Source organism: Ovis canadensis, chromosome 7 (genome assembly GCF_042477335.2).
Source record: "Ovis canadensis isolate MfBH-ARS-UI-01 breed Bighorn chromosome 7, ARS-UI_OviCan_v2, whole genome shotgun sequence".
In the NCBI taxonomy this organism is placed as follows: domain Eukaryota; kingdom Metazoa; phylum Chordata; class Mammalia; order Artiodactyla; family Bovidae; genus Ovis; species Ovis canadensis.
The window spans coordinates 61,826,450-61,845,172 of NC_091251.1; the positions used below are offsets into that span (position 1 = coordinate 61,826,450).

Here is an 18,723-nt window from a genome sequence, read left to right on the forward strand (position 1 = left end):
TCTGGATGGCATTAGTAATTTAAGTAATATTCAGTACTGGGTATGCAGGCCTTAATGGATAGGACCACAAGAATTAAGACTGCTGTAAGCCACTCTTGAGACATCATGATTTTTTCTAGGTTTAAGAACAGGAAAAACTGGGCTGTCAAATGGAAAATCAGTGGGAATAAAAACTCATTCATCACTTAGGTCTAATAAGACCAAATTAGACTTTTATCTAGCTTTTTTTACTCAGCATACTTAGAGATTCATTTACATTGTTGCATATATCAATAGTTCATTCCTTAGTGACGAGCAGTGCTTCACTATATGGATGAATGACATTGTTTATGCATTCAGCTGGTAATGGGCATCTGGGTTATTTTTAATTTTATGCTCTTTCAAATGAAGTTATTCTGAATATCTGTGTACAAATCTTTATGTGCACATATACTTTCACTTCTCTTTGTTAAGTAAGAGTGAAATAGGTAGGTTGCATGGTAGGTATATTTTTAATGTTTTAAGAAACTGCCAAACTTTTTTCCAAAGTGATACTGTTTTATATTCATACAAGCAGTCTAAGAGTTCTAATTGTTTCACATCCTTATGAACACTTAGTATTATCAGTCTATTTAATTTAACCCATTCTAGTGGGTGTGTAGTTGTATCTCATTATGATTTAACTTGAAATTTCTTATGACTAAAGATGTTGAGTCTCTTTTTATGTACTTAACTTACCATCTGTTTATTTTCTTTTGTGAAGTGTCTATTCAAACTTTTGCCAACGTAAAATTTTTTTTGCCTTCTCTTGAGTTGTAAAAGTTTATCTATTAATCCAAGTCTTTGACAGTATACACTCTGAAAATATTTTCTCTCAGTATTTCACTTGCTTTTTCATTTTCTTAAGTAACCCTAGCAGAGCAAAAGTTTTAAGTTTTGATGAAGTCTAATTTATTTACAATGATGTCCACAGACTAAGAGATTAAATATTAAGATGTCATTGCTTCAGAAATTATTCTATGGATTCAATACAATCCAAATAAAAATTCTATAGGGCTTTTCTTGGAGAAATTGGCAGATTGATTTTAAATGATTTTTTAAATTATATAAAAATGCAACTATATAGAATCTATAAAGGTCAGAACAAACTGAAAATGGCAGAGAAAAATTCAATTACACCTCCTACCTTATTTCAAGACTTTTTGTACAGCCAAATCAAGATGTTATGATATTTACATAAAGATAGAATAATAGATCAATGGAATCAAGAAAATAAAACTTCAAACATTCATGGTTAATGATTTTGACAAAGGTACCAATACAAGAAAATGGGGAAAGGATCATCTTTTCCACAAGTAAGGCTGAAATAATGGAATGGTTGTATGCAAAAAATAAGTTGATCTTTACTTCACACCACATAGAACAATTAACTTGAGGGAAGTTAGCCTCATGGCAGTGTGAGTTGTTCCCTTTTTCCTTCCCTTTTGAAGTGAAGTTGCTCAGTCGTGTGTGACTCTTTACAATCCCATGGACTATAGCTTATCAGGCTCCTCCGTCCATGGAATTTTCCAGGCAAGAGTACTGCAGTGGGTTGCCATTTCCTTCTCCAGGGGATCTTCCTGACCCAAGGATTAAACCCAGGTCTCCCACATTGCAGGCAGACGCTTTACCCTCTGAACCACAAATTGGATATCCATGAAAAAAAAACCACTGCATAGCAGGACATCTGAGAGATCCATCCATGTGTGTGCCTGACTGGAACAGAGAGGAGGCCGTGGAGTTAGGGAAGTGGTGGTGGAGCCAGCAGTGGCAGAGGTGGTTATGGCAGAGAAGGTAGAAGCTGATTCACTGGGGACCAGAGGAGGAGGAGGGTGAAGGCAGTGAGTGGGTGAGTGGCTCTAGTGACTAGCTGCTCTCTCCAAAGAGAGATCACAGCAAAAAAGAAAAAAAAAAAGAGAAATCACAGTGACTAGAGGGGGTGGGTATGGGAGGGAACTACATTGATAATTTAACAGAGATTACATTGAATCTATAGATTGTCTTGAGTAGTATATTCATTTGACAATACTGATTCTTCCAATGCAAGAACTTGGTATATCTTTCCATCTCTGTGTTATCTTTGATTTCTTTCATCAGTGTCTTACAGTTTTCAGAGTACAGGTCTTTAGCGTCCTTAGGTAGGTTATTTTTACTATTTTTGATGCAATGGAAAGTGGGATTGTTTCCATAATTTCTCTTTCTGATCCTTTATCGTTAGTGAATAGAAATGGAAGGGATTTCTTTGTATTAATTTTGTATCCTGCAACTTTACCGAACTCATTGATGAGCTCTAGTACTTTTCTGGTAGTATCTTTAAGATTTCCTAAAAAGTTAGTTTTACTTCTTTTTTCGGTTTGGATTCCTTTTATTTCTTTTTCTTCTCTGAATGTCGTGGCTAGGACTTCCAAAACTATGTTGGGTAAAAGTAGAGAGAGGACATCCTTGTCTTGTTTCTGATTTTAGAGGATATGCTTTGAGCTTTTTACCACTGAATATGTTAGCTGTTGGTTTGTCATATATGGCCTTTATTGTGTTGAGGTACGTTACACTTTCCAGAGAGTTTTTATTATAAATGATAGTGAATTTTATCAAAAGGTTTATCTGTATCTATTGAGCTTGAGCTTTTTCTGGTGAAAAATCAGCATAACCTTATCAAGAGTCCCTTTGATGTTATTTGCTGCTTTTCTATTGTTGCTTTTAATATTTAAAAAAATTTTTTGTCTATTTGATATGTATCTCAGCATATAAATAAAATCTCAGAGCTAGAGTGATAATGTAACTATATACTAAGCAACTAAATTATAAATGGCATTAAAATTTACCCTGAAGTTGGAAATTCAGATTATCATTAGCAAATACAGATTATCATTAGCAGAAAAGTTTGACTGCACAGAGACCACAATAAATGAACTGGTTGCAGACTCATATCAAAACCCTATCAGTGAGTGACAAGTGACAATTAAATTATATCTGGTAAGAGGCTTTATAGCGGCAACTGAGTTGATGTACTTCAACTAGCCAGCTGCATCTGGTCATAGGTCCAGAAATAAGTCCATGCATGGCCCTCCCATTATTCTGTTTGCCACTTCAGTCTGTGCCTCTTTCCTGCACTGCATACTTGTCTCAGCCACAGTATTGGTAAGTCCAAAAGCTGTGTGTGTTAGTCACTCAGTCATCTCCGACTCTTTGCAACCCCATGGATTGTAGCCCACCAGGCTCCTCTGTCCATGGAATTCTCCAGGCAACGATACTGGAGTGGGTTGCCATGATCTTCCCAACCCAGGGAGCAAATCCAGGTCCTCTGCACTGCAGGCAGATTCTTTACCATTTGAGCTACTTGGGAAATTGAAGCCCACAAGCCCACAAGCTAACCCTAGCCAAAATGAATGAAAAACTAATGTTGCCAAAGAGCTTCTTTGAAAAGGTGGAAGGGCCCAATGTTGAGACAGCAGAACACTCTAAGACTGCCAAAAGAAAAGCTGAGAAAAGAAAGCTGCATTTAAAAGAAAATACTAAGAGTGCTACTTAAATTATGGGCTCACTGCAACAGGTGATTCACTTCTCCAAGTCTGCTTTGTATAATCTGTGGTGACCAGCTATTGAACAAAGCCATGAAACCTTTAAAACTGCTTCACCACATGGAGACCAAGCACTCTCCATCCAAAGACAAGCCTTTGGAGTTTTTCAAAAGAAAAAACTGTGAACACAAAGAACAGAAGCAATTATTGAAGGCCACCACTTCATCAAATGTGTCTGCCAAAAGCATCCTTCTTAGTGTCTAACCACATTGGTAAAGCTAAGAAGCCCTTTACTATTGAAGAGTTGATCCTGCCTGCTGCTAAGGACATTTGTTATGAATTTTTAGAAGAGATTGCAGTTGAAACGGTGGCACACGTTCCTCTTTTGGCTAGCACCGTAACTAGACAAACTGATAAAATAGCAGAGGATATTGAGGCACAATAGTTAGAAAGGATTAATGAGTCACTGTGGTGTGCAATCCAGGTTGATGAGTGTCTCAGTGTTGACAAGGAGGCAACAATGCTGGTTTTCGTGTGATCTGTTTTTCAGGAGAATGTGCATGAGAATAGGTTGTGTGTACTTCTGTTGCCAACCAACATCACAGTTGTAGAACTATTCAAGTCTTTGAATGACTACATATCAGGAAAATTGAATTGGTCATTTTGTGTCGGTATATGCACAGATGGAGCGGCTGCTGTGACTGGATGGCTTTCTGGTTTTACTACTTCTGAATGTGAATCTACACACGGTGTCATCCATAGAGAAATGCTAGCAAGCTGAAAAATGTCACCTGAACTTCACAGTGTTTTGCAGGATGTGATTAAAACTGTCAACCATGTGAAAGTACATACCCTAACTCATGTCTGTTTGCACAGCTCTAAAAGGAGATGGACACATACATCTCTTATACACAGCAGTGAGATGGCTTTCTAAAGGTAGATCACTGGCCAGAGTTTTTGAGTTATGAGAGCCTCTCCAGAGATTTCTTCTAGAAAACCAGTTATCACTGGCAGCACATTTCAGTGACATAGAATAGGTCGCAAAACCTGCTTACTTGTGTGGCATATTCAACCTGCTCAACAAACTCAATCTGTCACTTTAGGGGAGAGCAACAACTTTTTTCAAGGTACAGTCAAAGCCAACCTGGAACTGTGGAGGAGACAAATGAACATTGGGATTTTTGACATTTCAAACATTACCAGAGATTTAGAAAGAGACTGAGCCAGGGCCCTCATTCTCTCAGCTGGCGCATGATCACCCATCTCAGCTTTCAAAAGAGTTTGGGCATTACTTTCCAACTACAAAAGACCCCCAAGCTGGGAAAGAATGGGTCCATGACCCATTTTTTAATAAGCCAGGTGAATTAACTTTGTGCTAGAAGAGGATCCACTGTTTGAGAATGCAAATGACGGAGGCCTTAAAATTACATTTGTGACAACTTCAACTCTCCATACATTTTGGATTAAAGTCAAGGTGGAATATCCTGATATTGCCACAAAAGGACTGAAAATCCTTCCATTTCCCCACATCCTATCTTTATAAAGAAGGGTTTTCTGTAGTGACAGTAACCAAATGAGATTACAGAGTAGACTGGACATAAGCAATATAATTAAGATGTCCCTGTCTCCCATCACTCCCACAGGGAATTGTCTAGTTGCAGAAAAACAAGCTCAGGGCTCCCACTGATTCTGCATTATGGTGATTTGTATAATTATTTCACTGTATATCACAATGTAATAATAGAAATAAAGTATACAATAAATGTAATGTGCTTTAATCATCTGGCAACCATCCTCCCCCACACTGGACCATGAAAAAACTGTATTCCATGAAACTGGTCCCTGGTGCTAAAAAGATTTAGGACTTCTGTAATACATTACACCAATAAAATGAAAGGTAAACATCACCTGCTCATCTCAATAGATGCAGAAAAAGCATTTGATAAAATGCAGTATCATTTTATGATACTGCATACTGGATATAGACGGAACATGTCTCAACATAATAAAGGCCATATACAACAAACCAACAGCTAATATTATACAGAATGGAAAGAAAGTGAAAATGTTTCCCTAAAATCAGGAATAAGCCAAAGATGCTCAGTTTCATCACACCTTTTCAATACAGTTCTGGAAATCCTCACTAGAGCAATTAGTCAAGATAAAGAAATAAAAGGCATCCAAATCAGAAAGAAAGAAAGAAGTTAAAATGTCATATAGGATCATGATCCTATATATAGAAAATCTCAAGAATTCAAAATTCCCAACTAATTAAAAAATCTTGGAATTAGTCAATAATTTCAGTAAAGTGGCAGGATATATAAATCAATATACAGTACAGCACTGGAGTATAGTAATGAGCATGGCTGCCTTGCTATGCTAAACATCAACATACAAAATCAATGAAGTATTTGAAGAAGAAATGAACTTATCTCATTTAAAATGGCATCAGAAACAGTTAAATACTTAGAAATAAATGTAACCAAGTGAAATATCTGTATAATGAAAACTATAAAACTTCACAGAAATTGAAGAAGAAAAACAAATGAAATGATAACCCATGCTTACAATTGGAAGAATTAATACTGTTAAAATGGCCATACTACCCAAAGCCATTCACAGATTCAATGCATTACCCACCAATATGCTAATGACCTTCTTCACAGAAATAGGAAAACAATCCTAACACCCTGAATAGCCAAAGAAATCCAGAGAAATAAGAACAAGGTGGAGGTATTACCCTTCCAGATTTCAAACTATACTACAAAACCATAGTAATCAACACAGTATGGTACTGGCACAAATACAGACACATTGGAAAAGATTAAAAAAAAATTTTAAATAAGAGTTGGTCCAAGTATGTTAAGAGCCAATCCTAGGTAAATGTGAATTAATGTTAATTCCCCATTTTCCCACTTATTTTAAGTTTATAAGAAGTAGCTTAATGAGATGAATATACATAGCAGAAATACTTTTGGGTCTAAATATCAAAGTTTATTGAAATAAAATATAATCTATAATAAAAAATACTAATAGTGTTACCACTGGTTACAGATTTAAGTATATTAACAAAAATCTAACATTTTAATCCAAAAATGACACTATCTTTGTGGTACAATAACAAACATGAAATTAAAAGTTGAATAATACTGAATAATTCCTTCAGAAATATTTTGTACTTTCTCATCTTTGTTCAATATGCCCCTTATAGGAGTATCCTCCAAAAGTGAAACTTCTGAAACTTAAGACTTAGTTTTTAAATTCAAAAAGTTTTAGCATAATTAGCATATAAAACAATAATTTTCTTAAAAATTCAGTTCAACCCTAAGCTGGGGAGATGCTTTTAAGTGTTTTCATTCAAAAACTGTATTTCAGTGCTCTTTTCTATCAACCTCTAGGGCTGCTATTTATTATTCTACAACTGGAATTCAAGCTGGTCATAAACCAAAACAGATATATTACTTCAGAAGCAGAAAGGGCATTAAGATAGTAAAGGAAAGAAGGAGGAAAAAATAGGCACTCGTACACAGTCTATATATTTAAACTTTTTGAGAACTCTATTTCAGTTGGCCAGTCTTGGCCTGGTACAGAGATCTATCATAGCAACCTCCTGACCCAAATAGCTGGACAATAAAGTGAAAGAAGAAGAAAACCTTTTCTCTTGTTGTATTTCAAGATCACTTTCTCTGTGGTCGTTACACCATTTCACTTGCTAGGCCCCCAAATATGTGCGACATTCCAATTATTCCGCACAATAAAAGGAAAAAAGACACATGCACTAACTTTAGGAAATTACTTTCAGGGTACCTCTGAAGTTTCACAAGTGATGATTATCCCTTTTGCTGATTGTTGGGTAGCAAGCACACATCAATCTCCAATCATATTATCCTACTTGTGATGTGTAGATCTGTGAAAACAATAGTTATCATTTTATTAAGAAAACAGCATTTTAACAAAAACCACTGGAAGCTTTTCAAATTCTCATCTTTAAAAATCTGTAAAGCTCTAGGATATCCTATATACCCTGGAAAAAATGGCTATTTCATTCAACTACCATGTAAAAAACAACAAAAACAGACAAAATTGAGAGACATATAGGAGAGGATTAAATGCCAATCTTAGTCTTAAAACATATTTCATTAGTTAGAACTGTTCTGCAGGGTATTTCAGTTATAATGCTCATTTGGACAGGTCTTTGATTTGAGAATTTAAATAGGTATTTCAGTTTCCTGAATTCTTATTTAAAGCTATAACTACACTAGTGCCAAAGAAGCCAGGATCACCTTCAGAAAAATTTTGCTTTGTCTACCATCTAATCTAGGAGGTACCTCTGCCTGTCAGGATATTGCAGTAAGGATAGATACAAAATCCTTAAAGTTAATTGTGACAAATTAAGTGGTTTGAAGGAATTCTTAGAATTAATATCAGACTAAGTAGAGACATTGTAACATATAACTTTTTGATCTTTAAATCTACAGTGGTTTAAAGTTTAGGTTTTATGTTTCTGCCATGGTATTTTAACACCTTTTCTGGGATAGTTTTCTATGCTGTAAAAAAATGTATTATAGGTAGACAAGTCTAAATTTCACTCCTTCTCAGGTCAGCAGTATAAAGCTAAGCTTGAGGAAACAGTTGAACACCTTTGCCCTGCATTATGAGCTGAATTTTTTGGGGGATCAGAAAAGGAAAGTCAGACATTAGAATCCATGTAAAATACATATATGCATATCATAATTTACTAAACTCTAATTTCTAACAGTAGAAATAATGGGATTAAAAGACATCCATGAGTTAAAATTTAAATAAATCTTCAAAATAAATTAACAGGGTCCTGCAATTTGTCCCTTTAGACTGCATTATCTCTGTATTATAGTATATTTTATTCAAGAAGCCTTTGATTATAATTTTAGTTTTAAAGTGTCATTCCAAAAGAGTAACCACAATTTTTCACTTTTTCCAAAGAGCGCTGGACATCTGTAAAAATGACACTCAATAACTAGAGGACCTAAGAACTGAACTCTGATTCCAGTTAGTTCTTTTACTATTTTTGGTTACTTTCTAACAGAAATTTAACTGTATATATCAAATAACATTTTATAGTTAAAAAAAAATTAAATAATCCTAAAAAGGACAATACATAAGAGATCTAAATGAATTTTATCCAGCAAAAACATTCATATATATGTATCAGTAATCTGATCCCACTGTACTTTATTCCATGAAGGAACAGAATCTAAATATTTAGATATATTAAAGATACTGGAAAAGATAGATTTTCAACCCTTTTATACTCCCAAGTACTCTTGGTTTTGATTTTGTAGCCCTACGGAACACAAAAGCAACTGTAAAATCCTACATTTGTGGAAGAGGGAAGTCCCTGGCATCCAGTGGTTAAGATTCAGCACTTCCACTGCAGGGGGCATGGGTTTACTCCCTGGTTTGGGAATTAAGATCCCACATACTGTGCAGTGCAGCAAAACAAAACACACACACACTTGGGGAGGAGAAGATGCCATACTCAAACACAAGACAACTCTCCACACTTAACAGCATTCAGAAAAAAACTGGCTGTAGAAATATTGCCACTGGGGAAAAACATCTACACATTCAAGAGCAAAAGATGTGTAATATTTATGATTATTTCAATAATACCCTGTGCTTATCGAAGGTGCAAAGCACTAAAATGAGCACTCTTTAGATACTTAAACTGAGGCACAGTAAATTTGCTGAAGGCAGGATAAAAGCCAGGTTTTCAGACAAAATGCTTCAGAATTTCACATTTCCCATCCCTTAAAATACAAATTATATGCTATCTTTAATGCGATCTTATTTTTATCAAATTTTAGTAAATTTATTATTAGGGTTTAAGTTGTATGTCCAAATATTTTGTGATAGGTAAAAGCCATAAGCTTTCCATCATGTTTTACTATAACTTCATTTAACAGGAAAGTTAAATGAAATGTCATCAATTTGCTTTTTTAAAAAAAAACAAATGATTTGTTTTAGGACAGCTCTAGAAATTCTTGCCTTGATTTTTGTCCAGTAGGATTTTATAAGTATCTGCTTGAAAGGCCAACATTAATATAGTTCTCTTTTTAAATATATATTTGACTTCTAGTCCTTTCCTCTCGAGATGTTTTGTCTCTTAGTGAACTGAGCTGCTTATTCATTGAAAACAAAATGTTACAGTTTTGTGAAAGTACAAAATGGTTAATGTTGGATTCAATCAATCTGATAGTAAACTGCTTGTTAATTAAGCTAAGATCAAGAAGTATGGGGAAAAATTCAAAACATAATGTGGGAGAAGTAGTCAAATACTAGAGATGTTAGACAGAAAATATATTCCAAAGCCTAATTCTAATACTTAAATCTATATGTCTCATTCAACTACTTACTGGACACCTTGAAACATGAAATAAGATACTTTACCTATGCACAATGAACTAGCATTTTACAGGAAGCAGCCAAATGCCAGTTTTAACTGCCTCAAATAGCTTGGTGTGCGTATGCTTACAATGATTCTTAAATTTGAGGAACATTCCCAGATTCCCTTGAGAATCTATTAGATCTAGGAGTCATAGATCCTTGCTTCAGAAACACACACACACACACACACACACAAAACACAATTTTTAAGTGTTGATAACACTGTAAATCACAGCACTGTTGGGATTGGCATGAGAAAATTTTCATACTGTTAATAAAGACTGGTCACTAACCTTAAGGAATAGTCTTTGAAAGTACGAGAAAGTTCAATGACCGTATCCATTCATTCATCTGCCTCTTTTGCTAGCTCTAATGGTGACTGGTTGATGCAAATGTGCCTCTAATCTAGCCTATAAATCTTAAAAACAAAAATGTTTAAGTTCTAATTTCTGCTAGTCTTATACATGTAACAATTTTCAAGCATTACAAAGTACTGTGAAGGAAAGACTAATACACCACTATCAAATTCCAATATACCCAAACCAACAATGACATGTCTGAATATGTAATTTGTTGACTTGAGCAAAATAAAAACATAATTGCTCTAAATTCTTTTTTACTTTCAAGGATGTAAAACCAGATCTCTAAGAAATTTTTTTAACAGAATTAAACATTTAATTTCCCCCCCACAGTATTCAAAGTAAACATTTTATCATTATTACTCTTGGTATACCAAACTGAATTTCAGGAATGTAAGAAAGCCCAAGTGGGAAATATTACATAAAAAAAGGCTGAATTAGCAAACACGTTATATTTCTTACTTATTTCTCATAAGTATACATTGACATTTACTTATCTGATAGCAGTACTGCTGGTTTCGAGTAAATTTTTCTTCCTTCAATGGGAATGCAGAATGGCAGTGTTGTCTTTGGAACAAATTAAGAAGACAGTAACAACTAACAGAGGAATAACTTCTACACATATGTTTTTCAAGGGCAATGAATAGTTAAGAATATAATTATGGAAAAGTATGCCTCAAATACATTTTTAAAAATTTCTCAGGATTTATTGTTTTGTTTCTTAATAAAATATAATGCACCGACACTGTGTTTCCCCCTTTAACCAACAGTGATATCAAGAATAAACTCGGCCTAAAAATCAATTGTTTGAGCTAACAGAGAACTGTGTAATACATTTTATATCTGATTACTTGAGCACTATATGCATATTTTGGGTTACGGTCAAGAGGCTCACCAAATATTTTGTATGAAAGTTTTATAAACCAAACAGGTTCTCTGATGACTTACCATGCTAGCATGTGAAATTTGAAGGAATAACAAATGGTATAACATAAAGAGACATGTGATACAGGCAGACATAAAAGATACAGCTTGACCCTGAATATTTCTCTTAGAATAACTTCATCCATAAATAAGACTTTACTTTTTATATATAGATTTATCCCACAACTGGTCTTGGATCACAGAGAATGTGAAGGACATAGCTTAAGAAATCAAGACGATGGGTTTTTTTGTAGTCTTTCGTCCCCTCAGACCACAAAAAGCATTCTCTAAGTGGATGCTCAGGTTAAATTAAGATGCTCTTGAACAGACAAATTTACTGAGGCTTAGAATGTAAATCACGTAACTACTTACAGCAGCAATAGTCTTTTCAAAAATGACTAAAACAAACTTTTAAATATAAAGCATATAAAAAGGACTATCAAGGATAGTTTTCCAAACTATAGAAATACAGGAAAATATGTGTTGCCTCATAATAAAGTTCAATAAATATTCTTTCTGAATCCTAGAAACACTATAAGATGTTATAGGTTATTTGGTTCTTATAAGTTAGAAAAATCTGATTGTTTCTACATAAATTCCTCCAAATTCTTATCTATCGTCAAACAGATTTTTAATAATGCTTTTCTACTAGACTCAGAGACTATCTCTAACATCCTTTCAGAAATGTGCTTTTTTTTTGATTTAATAAGTATACTTAATTTTCTACAAAATAAACATGATTTAAATTTTAAGGTTCAAGGTAATTATAGAAAAAGGTAGACACTGAACTATCTCTTTTTGTAAATCCCTATATTTACAAGGGCTAGCATCCACTGTGGTTTTCTCTTTATACTCACTTGTCACACTGAATAAATAGTAACTGTGGTCCAAGTAACCTATATTAAAGATTTTAAAACTCCTCAAAATTTTACAACACTACAAAGTTTTAAGATCTAATTTTGAGAGTATTAGTGTTATGTAATTTTGTTACTGGAAAAGAAATAAATTTTTTTTTTCTTATCTAAATTAAATCCAAGTTCCATTATCAGTTTCTCAACGTATATCTAAAATGTACATTCCTAAACAAAGGTAAAGCTGTTCAAGGGCTGAACTAGTCCAATATACAACTGAGGGTTATTTATTATTATTATTATTGTCTCTTTTTTTCTTTTTAAATCTATATTAAACCCCTGGTTTCTCATGGATCAGATCATAATTTAACATTGTAAAAATTAATTTCAGAAACTATTGTGCTAATATTTAGATTTGAGGAAGGAATCAGACAAAATCAATTATCTCTATTCATTGTTAGAACAGAAAATGAAATAGCTTACTAACTGATATGAGTTATGAATGTCACTATGACATAAAATTTGCTGTTATTTACTTATTTGGCTACAAGTGCATTATTTTTCATGAATAACAACACAGCATTTCCAACTTGTAACATGAAACTCCAGCTCATAAAGAGTATACTGTGTGATTTTAAAAAGTCTGATTGTAATTAAGTAACAACCTTTCCCCTGATAAACATGAACAAAATCCATTGGGAAATCAGGCACAGACGGTATTTATCGGTTTTTCTTCCTTTCCTCCTATGGTTGTTTCTGAAGACATACAGATGGCTCCAACAGAATCCACACTTGTTACAAAATGACACAGCTATTTTTCTCCTTTTCCTTTTCTTTATCTTTTTCTCGTGGTTCCTTTCGTTTACGTTCACTGTTTCCAGATTGTCTGCCACTTGACGGAGAGGCTTGCGCTGGCTGGCTTTGCTTTAAGGAAAATAAACAGGAAGAAATTATCACAATTTTTCTAAGATGCTTAAGCAGAGTTACCTAGAAAGAAAAACCATGAAAGTAAAAGGCATCAGTAACGGAAAAAAGGCTACTGGTATATAAATTTTTAATGTTATATGGTACCTGCGTAATTGCCTCTATCATTCAGAATAGATATAATTAATGTATCCATTATTGTAAGTAAATAAACAATAAATAACATGTGAGCAACTTCCCTTTCACTTTTCACTTTCATGCATTGGAGAAGGAAATGGCAACCCACTCCAGTGTTCTTGCCTGGAGAATCCCAGGGACAGGGGAGCCTGGTGGGCTGCCGTCTATGGGGTCGCACAGAGTCGGACACGACTGAAGCGACTTAGCAGCAGCAGCAGCAGCAAGATAATCACAAACTTAGGACTGTGTCATAAAACCCATGGATGCTAAAATGCTAACAGAGTCAATACCTAATTTAAAAGTTTTAATCTCAGCACACATTTCTTTATTGCTAAAATGATCCTTATATTTAAGAGTCAGAACACTAGTCTTTACCGGGGCCTGTGTAGAAGCAGAAGCAGAAGCGGAAGCAGAAGCGGAAGCAGAAGCAGCAGCTGCTGCAGCTTGTTCCTGTTCCTGGTAATATTGAGAAGCTCGTCGATCCTCTTCTTCTTGGAGTTTCTTTGCTAGTTCCAAATCACTGATTCCTTCAGGTATTTGTTCCCAATTGATCTCTTGGCTCTGCTGTTCTTGTTGTAAAGATAAAGCCATAAGATAGTCCTAAGAAATTAAATGATAACCATCTTTAGCTGTGAGATTTTACCCAAGAACTAATGTGTATAAATCCAGAGCTTATATCTACAAATCTATGAAAATGGCTTTTTTAAAACATACTAGATGTTAAATATAAAAATAAAAGTTTATTATTTCTGTTTGGGAAACAGTATTATTTCGGCAATACTGCCATTGTTATCAATATTTTAAAAATTCATTTAAAATTCTCTCTAGCAGCAGTATATAAGGCATTCAAGAAAGTTTATAAAAGAGAGAAGCACATGTCTATAGAAAATTGATACAAAATAAAAAAGCATAAATAGGAAAGTTAAGATTACCATATTATCGTCATAGAGTCAACTACTGTTAACAATTAATATATAATTCATCTCGGTTTTTTCTATATTCACATATGGATTTAAATACATCTTCCAACTCCTGAAACTTTCATAATCTGTTTTATTTTCTATTTAATGTCATAAAAGTCTGTTTTAAAAAAATCATAAACACAGACCCAAATTATTTATTAAAGTCTTCCAAAGACAATTTTTAAAGCCAATGTAGCTGTCCATCAAACAATCATATGCAGTTACTTAATCATGCTCTTACTCCTCCTATACACATACTCAGATTATTTCCTATGAGATAAAGTGATGCATCTTTGGTCAAAAGTTATACATCTAACTTAACGTCCACTTTTATTACGAATTAGTGCTGAATGAAACTTGACTATTCTGTGCACCTCCCCCAGCACACTCTCAAAGTAAGAGAATTATAAATAATCACAGAAGATATGTAAAAGGTTGTTGCCTGTGAACACCTTGTACTATCTAGCATGATCATCTTAGAGGCATCAAGAAATTGTCCTTCAAATTTTTCTCCTCGATTCTTCAAACTCCACTCTTTGCCAAGTCTTTGATACTTTAAAAAAAATTTATTTTTATTTATTCACTTATTTGGCTGCACTGGATCCTAGTTGTGGCAAAGGAGATCTTTAGTTGACACACATGGGATCTTCGATCTGACATGCGGGATCATTTTTCAGTTGTGGCATGTGAACTCTTAGTAGCAGCATGTAGGAGCTAGTCCCCTAAGCAGGGATTGAACCTGGGCCTCCTGCCTTGGGACCGTGAAATCTTAGCCACTGGACCATCAGCAAAGACTCGCTTCTTTGTTACTTTGCAAACAATATCATATGTATATTCTCAAGATCTTATGACTAGATTACTGTGGCAATCTACTGCTTTACTAAAATCCCTGTGTGCCAATATTTTTTATATACAGTGGTTTAAAAATCTTATATATTTCTCTTAAATAACACTTAAAAACAATGCCCCTGTATACCTTCTGGAGGAAAATGAGTATGGATTACTATGGCTGTTTGTCAAAGCAAAGTTGAGAGTCCTAGAAAGATTAGCATTTGTTTGAATCAAGTATTCTTTTGTCCATTCACAGCTTGCTATTCAAACTGCCATTACAGAACTTATATATTAGTTGGTAAAATACCTGCCTCCCCAACTGACTGCCGAGTCACTGAGAACAGGACAGAATGATTTATCTTTGTGTCCCCAGGACCTAGTTACAGTGTTCAATACAACTGCTCAATGAATACTGGCTAAACGAACACAGTCTCTATGCACTTAAATTGTTATCAGCAAAACATGTGCCAACTGTTTAACATAACCATATTTCCACCTCAGTTAGAAAATGTCACATCATTGTTAGACTTCTAGTAATAAACGCAACTGTGGCTCTAAGTCTACCCGCCAACAAGCAAAAATTTCATCTATCTCAGTTCTAAATAAGAATTCTACCAGCAGTGCAGCTCCCGCTGTAAAAGTGTCTGTTCCTCCTTACCTTGGATTCTAAGGCTTAGAACACCCCCTACTCTTTACCCAGTGCATGCAATCTTGAAGACTCCCTCTGTACTACTTTTTTCTAACTAACCAAAATAGATCTCAAATATGTACTCATCTCTTCGTCTCTACCACTAAAGCTAAGCAAATCGCTACTTTGCTTACACCAGTGTCCTTCCTATGCATTTGCCACATAGCAGGTTTTTAAAAAGGTAAAGCAGTGCTTCCTTCAGCAGCATATATACTAAAATTGGAATGACACAGAGGAGATTAACATGGCCCCTATGCAAGGATGACATACAAATTTGTGAAGCATCCCACATTTTTTACAGAAGTAGACATATACTGTTGTACATATGAAACATGTTATAAACTAATGTTACCTCACTTTAAGAAAACAGGTAAATTAGATCATTGTCACTTCCATGTTTAATATCTGGCATATCTTCCCTCCTACAATTAGAATAAAATTCCAACTCTTTACCATGACCTTCACAGTTCAATATAATTAGGCCTTCTGAACCAAAGTGTACAATTAATGTAGAATAATCATTTACCTATTTAGGAAGTAATAGAATTTCACAAGTATTGATATATTAATTAACAAATCTTTAGTTCAAAATTCTGAATAACCAAATTCATATTTGAAAGGAATGAGCATTTATCAATAAAACAATATGAAGATGAAACATATTTACCTGATCTATCTGATCTTGTTGTCCTCTGTATACAGTTTCAGGATCTGAAGGAGGCCGCAGATGAAATTCTGAGTCACAGAAATTTCCATCACCATCAACATTGTGTAGGCTTTCCCAAACAACTTTTTCTTCAGTGAGAAATCCTTGGTCTGTTACCAACAAATATAGTAGACCCTTAATAAGAAATAAGAAAAAGGACTGTTAAGTTGATTAAAACTAGTTTAAAAATTTATAATTTAAAATAAATTATATAATCTGTTTAAAATATAATTATTCCTACTAATTTCCTGTTATGTCATCCTACTATATGACATAATAAATAGTAGACCAAGTAGATAACTTACTTGCTCACTAAGTTATATCCACTTGACTTTGAATATATTTTATAATTGCTACACCATAGTATAATGAGAATTAGGAGCTCTTAGAGTCTCAACTAATTCATAACTTATAAACAGCCCCTTGGGATTTTTTAATCTCCCTTCACAAAATAGAAAAATACTAGACAATAAGTCCCTAAAAAATACATCAAATAACAAGACATAGTACAAAAAAATTATATAATATTGCCTATTTCTTAAAAAAATTAAGCCTATATCACTAATCCAATCCATATCAATTTTTCCCTGTCTGCACCATTTGCTGCTCTTAATTTATATACACCAATGGTACTTTGTACTTTTTTTATTGTAGCACTGAATCATACTACACAATGATTATATTTTCCTCCTTGTTCTCCAGACTATATAGTCTATCTCTTGGCCTACTGTAGGCTGTATCATAAAGCTGGAGTCTAATATTTATTGAATCAATGTATTCATAATGTATTTATAGTCATTATCATAGAATTTAGCATTGATCTCTAACTGTTCATATGCATCAGTTCTAATTGCAATCATATGTAAAGGGTCCCTAGTATAATGCTTGTAAGCAATTTTTTCCTCAGATTTGCCAAGGATAAGACTTTCAATTACTTAGAGTTCCCACTGGTTAATATAGTATTTATAATTGCACAAGAATCATAGTTTTCAAGTTTTCACTTATACACAATCTTAATAATAAGAAATTCCTTTAAAGACTTGTGGTACGTGTAGCAAAATTACTGAATAAATTCTGAAGCTTAAAAAAAAAAAACTAAGTAGTTACTCTGGAACATTTATTATGTGTCCAGCACTGTGAGACACAGCTCTTCCTAGGGTACAGTCTTTCCTATTGTCTAGTAGCAGTTACATTCAAGCATCAGCTGTAGACATTGGTTAATTTATAAGGTCACTGAAATGACTACAGCAACATGAAAAGTATTTATAAAGAAAAACATTATGGCATGTAAGAATTAAAGATTTTAAAATTTAAAAAATAAAAAACTAAAATTAAAAAAAAAAAAAGAAAAACATTATGGTATAAAGTTTAAAGATACTATTTTAAGCAAAAATTAAGTCCAGGATTATTTTTTAAAAAATCAAGTATGTTCCAATTTATCAAATATTGAGTGCCTGCCATATACTCAGCACTATGCTAAGTGATTGAGGATTCATATCATGGATTGTAATGATCCCACCTTACTCTGGTATTAGCTTCTCCTTTTCTGTGATTCCACAGAATTCTGAACTTAACACTATTACAGCACTTCATACACTGAATTATCATTGTCTGTTTACTTACTTATCTCTACTAATACATTTCAGGCTTGACCTAACATATTTTTAATACCCAGATAGGGTTTACCTTGTTCTAGGAAAATTAAAGAGTAAAAACTTAATTTTCCACTGAACAAGTCTGACCCTTTTTGTTTAATACTTATCACAATGCATTTCAACATATTATACAATATATAAGTTTTACAATTTATTCTATGTAGGTCGTATATTAGATTGGCTGTTTGTTGGGAAAGAACTATAATCTTATCAATAATTTTTCTCCAAATGACACTTTAGGAAAGGTAAATTCTAGGAGGGTTTTTATGAAAGCTATTACTAACCATGCTGCTGCTGCTCTGCTAAGTCGCTTCAGTCGTGTCCGACTCTGTGTGACCCCATAGATGGCAGCCCACCAGGCTCCCCCGTCCCTGGGATTCTCCCGGCAAGCACACTGGAGTGGGTTGCCATTTCCTTCTCCAATGCATGAAAGTGAAAAGTGAAAGTGAAGTTACTCATTCGTGTCCGACTCTTAGCGACCCCATGGACTGCAGCCTACCAGGCTCCTCCGTCCATGGGATTCTCCAGGCAAGAGTACTGACCATAGCACATGAATATTTAAAAGTTTTAATTAAAAGGGTAGTCATTTCTTGCATATCTAACCTATCTTCTTATGGACACCAGCCTCAATTTCTTCCTCTTTTAGATGTTGACATTTATCAAAAAAGTCTATAATTGGTCCAC

The 18,723-nt window shown here is 34.1% G+C and overlaps 1 protein-coding gene and 1 non-coding gene across 3 annotated transcripts in view; one reads left to right on the forward strand and one right to left on the reverse strand.

Annotated features, from left to right (window-relative positions):
* Positions 1-11,002: 11,002 nt before the first annotated feature.
* The window catches only part of MINDY2 (MINDY lysine 48 deubiquitinase 2), a 77,381-nt gene continuing 69,660 nt past the window's right edge, over positions 11,003-18,723 (reverse strand). For both annotated transcript variants that reach the window (XM_069596380.1, XM_069596381.1), the window contains 3 exons: positions 16,346-16,519; positions 13,573-13,797; positions 11,003-13,020 (listed from right to left, as the gene is read on the reverse strand). In XM_069596380.1, coding sequence (XP_069452481.1) covers positions 12,892-13,020; positions 13,573-13,797; positions 16,346-16,519 — 528 coding nt within the window. In that variant the 3' untranslated portion in view covers positions 11,003-12,891. The remainder of the gene's footprint in view (positions 13,021-13,572; positions 13,798-16,345; positions 16,520-18,723) is intronic.
* Positions 15,868-15,974, forward strand: LOC138444432 (U6 spliceosomal RNA). Its single transcript, XR_011258463.1, has one exon. It is a non-coding gene; the product is annotated as a U6 spliceosomal RNA (small nuclear RNA).